Below are 10,366 nucleotides of genomic sequence, written 5' to 3' on the forward strand. Positions count from 1 at the left end.
TCGAGCTTTGTAATACTATGTAATATTTTATAATAAAAACTTTTTTAGTTTACGCATAACTAAATTACATAAAACTTTTTTTAGCTTTTTGTTTTTATTTTAGACTTAGTTCAACAATCTAAAAACAAACTAGTTAACTGTTAAAAAAAATTCAGTTTCTAAATTTTTATATAATCAAATGTTAGAAAAAGTACCATCAAATAGTAAAACTTTTTTTTACGCAATTGTAATTAAACAAGCTAAAAAGTAAATTATAAATTTTGAAGACGGTTGTTTTCCTATTTTTTAAAGGTAAAATTAATTTATTTTTGTTGTTAGTTTTTACTTATGCTTCTAATAACTGTGCAGTCTAAAAACCAAACTAATTTACTTACCTAACTTACCTAAGTTATCTACTTACACAGGGACAATTTAAACAAAAATTTATTTACTTTTTATATCTCAAAATTATATTTCAAATCAATGTTTGCCTAAGTTATTAAAGTACAAATTTGTGACTACTTGCAACTACTTTGCAACATAACAGTTGTATTTAATAAGCTAGTAAATACTTTTCTTTACTAAACATTTTGGAAATTTTTTATTGAAAAACTTTTTACGTTTTTTTCGTTATTATTTTATTGTATACAATTTCTAATATTCTAGATTTTGATAAAAAATGTTTTTATTTGTTTCATCTGAAGTTTAATGTTTGAATTAGATAGATACTTGGTTTAAAAGGTAAAAATAAATACTTTTTATTTTAAAATTGCGATAAACAACTATGATCTGTGTAGGTAAAAGTACATAAGCTGTATTGAAAAAACACAGTTTTTGAATAAAATAAAAAGTGTAACCAACATATAAAGTCATTTATGCAGTGAACCAGCTTGCTTAAGTACATTCACCGAAAACGTTTTAAAACTAATTCACTAACGAAATTGCGTTCAAACAGAAAAAAAAAGCTAAAGCGCTAGAATTTATTTATAGCAAATATGTCATAAAACTTTTTATATTATAGAAATAATAAGGCTTCGAAGCATGTAGTAACAAAATCACTTTAAACAACTGAATAAAAACAAATTTATACAGGTTGCAATTAAACAAAGCTGAGTAGCATTACCATAGCTTTCAACCATTTAGTATTGAAAACATTTTTTTTCTCAAATTTCAAATTAATCTACTTTTTTATATTTAAAACAAATCTAAAAACAATCTAAAAACAAACAAAAATCACGAAAAAACTTCAAAAAATATACTCGAAAATAGTATCTTAAGTACTTAACTACTTTGCAAGTTAATAATTGTATTTAAAAATACTATTTTGTGAAACATCCAAAAATTAAGACACATTTCTTATAAAAAAAATTATTTTACCCAAAAAAAATTATTAACTTTTTATCATTAGTAGTTACTAGTTTGATATTGTGTACAGGTTATATTTTAGCTATGAACAAAAATAACATGTTTTGTGATGCTACTATATGAATGACTAAAACCATACAAACATAATTTTAATGGTCTAAATAGAAGAAGTCTGAAAATATTTATGTAAGTACACAAAAAATATTTATACTGGGTTACAATAAAGTTTTGTAAACAATGACCCTTATTGTAAGTATATAACAAAGCCAAAATGAAAAATATTTTTAAAAGTGCGTTTATAAACGCATCAAAGTAGAAGTGATTTAATATCTAAGTTTGTATAGCTCAATCAAATATATAGTTTCATACTTCATACTTTTTTTTTATGACCATCTTAATACTCTTGTAATAGAGTTAATTTCAATTTAAATGATACACCAATTACTTATGGTTCTCTTCTTTTTATGTTTTAGAAGTTTCTTAAATAGTGTGTATATAAAAAAAAATATGTTATCTTAAAACTAACACAGTAATATTCTTCAAAAAATATCTTTAGGTATAACACTACTAATTAGACAGCTAAAAAAAATAAAAAGTAAAAAAATTTGTTAAACAATGAATTATTAAAGTTCAAACCCTTTAACAATCTCAAAAAAAAGTTACTTCTAAGTTGGTCAAAACTAAAAGAAATTGTTTTGTTATAGTTCACAATGTAAAAACAGTTTAAAAAATTTTTAGCGTAAAATTTTGCTAATACTTAAATCGGTATACGGTTAGTTGTAAAAAACTTCAAATGAACGTAAAACCTTCTAACGTTTTCTTGCTCACTTGCTAATGTAGTAGTATAAGTAAATCATAATAAAGCTACAAATATATAAAACTGGCAACAAAACATTCACATGCAACTTACAACGAGCAGTAATTTAAAAATTATAAAAGCATTGTAGAAGATAATCATAATCCTACATAAATTTTAAGTAATGATACATTTTGCTCCTGTTTTTTTTATGCCTTATCTTATATAACTGATTTCAAAATGATTAAAGGTTTTTTGACGCATATTCAACGTAAAAATAAGTTCAAATGCACCAAGTATAAATTATAAAAAAGTTTTCTGAGGTTTGTACTACTTTTTTCAATATATAACACTAACTTTAACAATAAGTTTTGAAACATTACTTTTATTGCAAGTTTTTTGTCCTACGATAGAGCCACGCATCAAAACCTTGGCCATTTAAACTAAAACAACATAAGAAAGAAAGAAAAAAAAAGTGTTCACATAAAAATTCATATTGTTTAAAATCAGGAACCGCAAATTAATTTGTATTCTTTAGATTTTTGAATTAAGCATCAAAAGTTAGAAATTTAAATACCACAGTTAACCATATTTAACATTTAAAACCCAAACCTCAAGCAAATTCACAATAAACAGTCCAATAAGAAAATATTGATTACATTGAAAACGGACATATTATTCATATAAGATACAAACTTGATCAAGATATAGTTAAACCAAATTCTAAGAGCTAAACCAATGACTAATGAAACAAAAACTATTTACATTAAAATTTTACTGACAAGCATTGTGTTTAAATCAATTTTTTATCCATAACATAAATTGCTTAACTTTTTCACTCGTTTGAAAACTTGTTCCACATTTCAACTGAAGTATAAACAAATAATTATGCCTAATGTTGTTGTTGAAATAATTTCTGTTTGTAAATTTTCTCTTACCGTGCAGTTAATTTTATAAGTTTCAGAATTTGTAAATCAGTTGTAGTTCCAACGTTAACTAATTTTAGAGAAAGAGGTCAAACTTAAGTCTTATATATTCTAAAGGTTTAATATTAAGTTCTGTTATTCAGGTAAGTGGCATAAGCAAAATCGCAGCTATGAAGATTGTTCTGGTAAATTTTCTTTATACAGAATCTATATGGTTTTATGTTTTTTTAAGTATGGAAACTAGACTGATGCGTTCTTCACCAATTTAAAAAAAATGTATACGACATACGATTTATTAAGGTTGACATACAACTCTTTTAAGTTTTAAAACATATTTTAGTAGGTTCAATTTTCAAAGGTAACTAAGATAATGGTTCTATTTTAAATTCTTAGCAATTAAAACTTCAAGATATTTAAACACTTTAATTAAATATAAGACTTTTTTGATTATATTAAAGTCAAAAGTAGGGATAAATGTATGTTTTTGAATATTGGAACATTACATTTACTAGGTTTTAAGTTTATTCTTCTTTCTTTTAGCTAATGGTAAATTTTACCAAAAGACAAAAAGTTTTTAGAATATAGATAATTATTTCAATGAACAAACAGAGGATACTTTAGAATAAATAAACAAATATAGAATAATATTTTGTTTTTTTTTTGGTATTTTGCTTATTTACACTCTTAAGAGCTGTGATTACAGAAAACGTTGTAAGAAAATTTAAATGTTGTTGAATAACAACAAGTATTGTACTGTCCTAATTTTAAATAACTTTTATGCTAGGTCTAACTTTAGTTAAACTTTTTTTGTTAATCAAAGTGATTCAATGTTATCTGTTATAAAACTTCAAAAATTCTTTTCTCTTTAAACAACCTACTGAAACATTAATTCAATAAATATAGTAACTTAATATGCAGTGAAACTTTAAACATTTAACTAAAACTAAAACATTTTATCACAACAAGCTTTAAACAAAATTAATTTATATTTAGTTATTTTACTTAAATTGAAAACAGTTAAATTTATATCGAACAACAGATTTAGCTTCCATGTAAAACCAATATTATTCAAAGTTTCTACAGGCGCGCGGAGATACGCATCGCAGTCTAATTTTAAGTGTTTTGTTATACTTTGCGTACAAATAAACAAGTAAACTGTAACTAAAGTAGTTTTTTTGAACTTTTCTTTTTAACTATGTCTTTACATAGTTTTTCCATTTGAGACTTTACTAAAAACACCTTTAAAATACTCTTGAACTAATGTGCCAAAGTATAGTTCAAATTAAAATAACATTTAAGTTGTTAACTAAGTTTCTTTTTTTTTGAATCAGTAGGCTTTAATGAATTAGTTTGCACGATACTATTTTTCCTGCTATTTTCTTTAAATTTAATATAATGCTCGTGAAAAGTTAATAATTAACAACAAAGTTTGACTTTTATCTGCCTAACTTGCTAGTTAACACGGTTTTGACAGTTAACTCATCAGTTTTATTAAAAGTTATTACAGTATATTATTTAAAAATAAACTTTATTTTTATTTCAATTGTTTAAAAGTAACAATTCTATACAATCAACAATTCAAAATTCAAAAACAGCTGTTTATTTGGTTAAATATAAAAGTTAAACACATACATGTTGGTCAGAATTAACACAATGTATTCAAAGATGTGTAAACAAATACATTTTAAATTTATTATTAACCATGTTGAAAATTAAAACAAATAATTTTTTTGGTCTACTTTTTAACACTGTCCAGTGGGTATTTGGCATAATACCCCTGAAACAGGCCAATGTGGGTTGGTGTGACAAATACCATCATTTAAACCATGAAAATGTCTGGCAAAATGGACGCAGTCTTCATTGCCGCCGTAGTCATTTGGTTCTCCGCTGCCCCAAGAAAACATCAAATTTGTGGCAGGTTGCCCGTTTGTAAATTTGTAGCTGCCTTCTGATTGAAGGTCGGAAATTCCGACCCAGAAGTCAAGACTGTAGCTGTTAACGGCCCTCCATATTTCACTGTTTTTGTTTTGAATAAAGTTGAGTATGAAAAAATTGTTTGGTAACAGTCTAAAGCAGCTACAAAGCGTTTAGAATAATTTAAAACAATGTAATTTCATTTTAAATTAAATTTAACCATCACACAAAGTTGCACCTTTTTTAATCAATTTAATCAAATGTTAGTGTTTTGAATGAAGAAATGCTAAAATTTTAGTGTCAGTTATTTATATATACTGGTTTCTTAATGTAGTCTTAACCAAAATTAAAGCAAACCTATGGTAATTAACTCCATCATTTCCTAACAATCTTGAAACAATTTCACCTCCAATGCTGTTGCAGTAATTTTTTGAACTTTGGTAAGTTCTATCAGATATAGATGAAATTTCAAAACGATAACAAATATCTGTTAGTTAAAAAAAAGGTTTTTATAACTTTCAAACGGTGTTTTAAATTTTTAGTAGTCTTTAGATAAACATGAATATTATCTAAATTGTTTTTACTAGTCAAATAGATTTTATACTTGGTATGAATTTAAGTTGAAATAATTGTGCAAAATTAGTGTTGTAAAATGCTTAACGTTATAAACTGACGAGGCATTATATTAACTGGAAGAAATTAACGAGAAAAAACTTTGTAACATATATTCACTGTATTATTTAAAGAAAAAATAGGTTTTGAACTTTACAAGGGATTTCTTAGGCTTGGGAAACGTTTTTAACTGGTGGGCCGGATCAGGAAAAAATTAGTCCTTAGCGGACTGGAGCATTTCGTATTATTAATCTAAGGGATCCAGTATACGTATCCGGTCGGATAATCACTTTTTAGACCCGTATCTGGCCAAATCCTAATCATAAATTATTTTCTAGACTTTTCTGGATAATAACTTTGAAAAACGATTTGTATCCAGACTCATAATATTTTTTATAGATCATGTTGATCACTATTTCGAATCCATTTAGTATACAAAAACTTCTTAAGTGTGACATTTAAGTTAATATTTCTTAAGTATTTAGATTTATTTATTTAATATAACCGTGGGCAGAACTAATAACTATTTTATAAGTGCAATCATTTATTAAATAAAAATTGCTCGAGAAAAATTTCAACTTGTTAGTTTTGAATTTTTCTATGATGAGATTGTTTTTCTAAAGTTCATGGTCACACCAAACTCATTGTCAGCTGAAAATTTGATATTAATGTACTTTTCTGTTGATATTAAAGATTGTTCTTTATTTGCAAATATTGCAAAATGTTTCAAGTTATTCTTACTCAGATGGGGAGAAAATAGTTTCAACTTTAACTTTTATGCCTTAACTACAGAGTACATTTCATGAGCAAAAGTACCCTTCCCTATTAGTTTGGTATTCAGTTCGTTCATATGCCTAAACAAATTTACCATGTGTGCAAAATCTGAGAACCAATCCTTATTGCAAGTTCGGGTAAATTTTTAAAAAGTTCTTTCATTTTTAAAAGTTGCCGAATTTGCGGCTTTAGGTCCCAAACGCATTTTCAAACTTTTTCTAAACTTTGTTAAAATATAAAGTTAAGCAGTTTGACTAAAAACAACTGTCAAATACTTGTTGGGAAGTAATAAGTAAAAATAATTTTTTATAATATTAATATAAAAAACTTATTATTTATTCGGGAATAAAAGTCATTTTTGACTTGTCTATTGTTTTTGAATGTCATTGACAAAGGTAGGTATGTAAAATAACAGATTTTCAATTAATAATTTTGCTTAACTTAATTTGACAACACATTATTCCAACTGAGATTTTTTTAAACGAAACATAAGGACAAAATGATGTTCTACACATAAATTTAAAAATAAATATAACTTGTTTTAAAGGATAACTCTTGCGTTTTGTTTTGTAAAAATTTAATAAATCGTTTTAAAAAAATTTTGTAATATAGACCTTGGCGGGCCGGTTACTTCACTCCCGGGTCATTTTCATGCATGGACCGGGAGCATTGAAATTTAAAAACTTTTGGGGTCCGGTCGTTTTCACTCTGCGGGCCGGATCTGGCCCGCAGGCCGTACATTTCCCACTCCTAGTATTACTTTCTAACATATTTTACTTAACTTAAAAGTATAAACTATTTTATGTTGCCAACCTATTTCACAATTTTGTCCACCGTATCCGTACTTACACTGACACGTGTATTCCTCGTCAGTTGTTGTACAGACTCCATCGTTTAAACATGGATTTACATCTTTGCAGTATTCTAACAAGTTTACAAATTTTTATTTAAAATACCTATGATATAAAAGCCACTTGAAATCACTGCAATACAGTTAAAAATTCACAATAAACCTATGTCGTATAAAACTTTGAAAGCACTTGTATTCCATAAAGTTTTTAACAAGTTTTAGATTTATTCAAATCATTTTATTACTATCAATTAAGTTTACAATAATCTCCGTAGCTTTTTAAAAACAAGAGCATCCATAACTGGTTTTATTTTCAATACGTATACATTCTCTTTCATTTAAGCAAGATTACTTTTTATGATAGAAAAATTACTCTTCCCTCTACATTCTACAACGATAAACATTTTGGTTTTTGCAGTATTTTTAAAAGCTTAAATATTTTTTGCCATAGAAGCTTCAGAACAGATTCAAACAACTGCATAATGAAGTTAAAATGATTTTAGTATCAATTTTCTAAGTTCTATAACTTTTGAAAAATATTATTTTTACTTACCATATTCACAATGATCTCCATAAAGTTTTGGCAAGCAAGTGCATTTATAACCAGTTCCATCTTCATTTGGATTGCATTCTCCATTATTCAAACAAGGTTCATCGTCGATACAGTGTTCTAAAGATGTTAAGTTTTTAGTATAAAATATAAACATGCAAACTACTTTTGTTTAATGAAAAAATAATAATATTTAAATTTAAATCATGAACTTATCGATCAAAACGGAAACTGATTTAGAAAAAAAAATTACTGTGCTACAACTATCATTACTGCTTTTTTGATAATTTTTTCGAAACTTACTTTTTTCACAATGTTCACCAAAGTAGGGTGGTTGACATGAGCAATTGTAAAAATGTTTAGCATTCATGTCAAGATTACATGTTCCGTTGTTATTACAAGGCATTTGTGAGCAGACCTCTAAAAAAATATAGTTTTCTTAATTGCTTATACATAAGAATATACTCTTGTAGATTAAGTAAAGCTAAGCAAAGATTTCACATAAGTTATAATTGATTGATTACTAATATTTATGTTTTTAACTAATTTAAACTGTACGCAAATATTTTTATGAAAATAAGTTTTGATTAGACAGTTTAACATAGTTTTGTAAATTTGTCATAGCAATTGTTATATTTTGTTTATGCATTGTAATCAACTAAATTATAATTTACATAAGTATTTAAATTAAAAGCTAAATTTTTAACAAACTTTCCTTTAAATAACCTGCATTGAAGAATTTAAACTACACTTTATAAATGTGAAAACTACCAAACTTAATATAAAATTTTCCAACCTATACAAGTAAACGGTTTGGTTTTAAATGACGGTAGAAATTTTCCTCTAGAACAAGTTCTAATTTGTAAATCATTGCTAATGTACCCGTCATTACATCTGTATTCAACAACGTCATTATGACGTAATAAAATTGTAAAGTTTTTACTGCCTTCTGTTACGTTGCTTGACGCGTTTTCTATTTGTTCGATTTCGCATCCTAAAAAATAATCGGTTTATTTTTAATAAGACTTTGTTTAATAGCTCCGTAAAATAAAAATAAAATAACAATTAAGGATTTTTTATTTTTTATATAACAAAATAAAATTTTCTTTCTTCTAGTGAAGATAGTATTTAGTTTAATTTAAATCATTTAAAACGTTTAGAACTATTTAATTTTTTATTTAAATCAGCGTAGTGAAATTGTAAAACTTTAAATAAGTATTTAATGTTGTTAAACGTCAAAGTTATTTTACTATACTTACAAAACATTTTATATTTTTACAATTTAAATTAAGTTATGTTCTAGTTGTATTATACGTTTTACAAAAACTCACTTGAAAGCTCATCGAAAATAATAGAGTTCTCTTGAAGCGATTCATTCAATTTTCTAGAAACGGTTTTAATTACTCTAGACTGGTTCTCAATTATACTAGATTTACTTTGTAACAACTCAGACATTTTTCCAATCAAAACAGTGTTGTTTTCAATCAATTTATGCTGCTGTTCTAGAAGAACAGATTGTTTTTTAATATGTTTTTCCAATGTTTCAATTTTTTTCGCATGCTTCGAAATCACGTGTTTATTACTTTCTCCTTTCTGACCCGGGCTTCCGACATCTCCTTTTTCTCCTTTTTCTCCCATTTTACCTCTTGAAAGGATAGAACTGGCGCCTACACGATCTGGTGCCGCCTGTTCCTCATCACACACTATTCTGCACTGACTGAGACTGTTTTGCTGACTCAGCACAAAGTTGAACTGGTTTATGAGCAACAAAGCTGATACAATTTTCAAAATCTTTACCATTTTTGCTTTCATATGGTTGTAGATGCTATAGTGCCTGCTTATATGCAGTTTGCCGTTTCACGGTAGAGTGAGCACTTACACAACGTCTGGCAAAATTTTTTTGCGCGATGCGGTCTATAGAATATTTAAGGTAGATTAAAATAACAAGTTGTTTTAAATTTTTCCAAGAAAAGTATACGGTCTAACAATTTCTTTTATAATGTTTAACTTCTAAGCTATAAACATATTGCCTAATGTCTAATTTTTTGCGGTCCATAAAGTATTTAAGGAAGATTAAAATAAGAAGTTGTTTTAAATGTTTCCAAGAAAAATATACGGTCTAACAATTTCTTTTATAATGTTTAACTTTTAAGCTATAATACATATTACCTAATGTCTAAATTTTTGCGGTCCAAAAAGTATTTAAGGAATATTAAAATAAAAAGTTGTTATAAATATTTCCAAGAAAAATATACGGTCTAACAATTTCTTACATAAAGTCTAACTTTCAAACTCTAACATATATTACCTAATGTCTAACTTTTTTTGTTAAACTAAGATGAAATTTAATCGTTAACGCTCTTTTTGCTTTACTTTTGTGTAGTTATTAAACAATGCAAATAACTTAATTAAAGTAATAAATGCATCGACAATTTTTTGATCGATAACAAAAATGTTTGATTTATTCGCAGAAAATTTTTGCGATATGATTGTTTTGTAAATTTACAATATTAAACTTTAATAAACTTTTATAAACTTTAATAGTTTCCAAAACGACTAGTTTATATAAAAGTAAGTTATTTTTCTACGATAGTTTAGAG

The 10,366-nt window shown here is 26.2% G+C and overlaps 1 protein-coding gene across 1 annotated transcript; it reads right to left on the bottom strand.

The window, feature by feature from the left end:
* Window positions 1-4,650: 4,650 nt before the first annotated feature.
* Window positions 4,651-9,566, bottom strand: LOC145843959 (uncharacterized). Its single transcript, XM_082951256.1, has 7 exons — window positions 9,098-9,566; window positions 8,563-8,760; window positions 8,070-8,186; window positions 7,770-7,886; window positions 7,180-7,290; window positions 5,338-5,467; window positions 4,651-5,082 (listed from the first exon to the last, which is right to left on the bottom strand). The coding sequence occupies exons 1-7, from the start codon at window positions 9,564-9,566 to the stop codon at window positions 4,809-4,811; spliced, it is 1,416 nt and encodes a 471-aa protein (XP_082807382.1). The 3' UTR covers window positions 4,651-4,808.
* Between the last annotated feature and the right edge of the window lie 800 nt (window positions 9,567-10,366).

Source organism: Thalia democratica, chromosome 1, assembly GCF_965202585.1.
Source record: "Thalia democratica chromosome 1, ktThaDemo2.hap1.1, whole genome shotgun sequence".
Taxonomy (NCBI): domain Eukaryota; kingdom Metazoa; phylum Chordata; class Thaliacea; order Salpida; family Salpidae; genus Thalia; species Thalia democratica.

What these genes read in the sequence shown, in the direction of transcription:
- LOC145843959 (XM_082951256.1), bottom strand. Translation starts at nt 9,566, where the DNA reads ATGGTAAAGATTTTGAAAATTGTATCAGCTTTGTTGCTCATAAACCAG. An exon ending in TATTTTCGATGAGCTTTCAA is followed by an intron (nt 8,761 to 9,097) that starts GTGAGTTTTTGT and finishes ATTATTTTTTAG; the next exon opens with GATGCGAAATCGAACAAATA. An exon ending in CAAACCGTTTACTTGTATAG is followed by an intron (nt 8,187 to 8,562) that starts GTTGGAAAATTT and finishes ATATTTTTTTAG; the next exon opens with AGGTCTGCTCACAAATGCCT.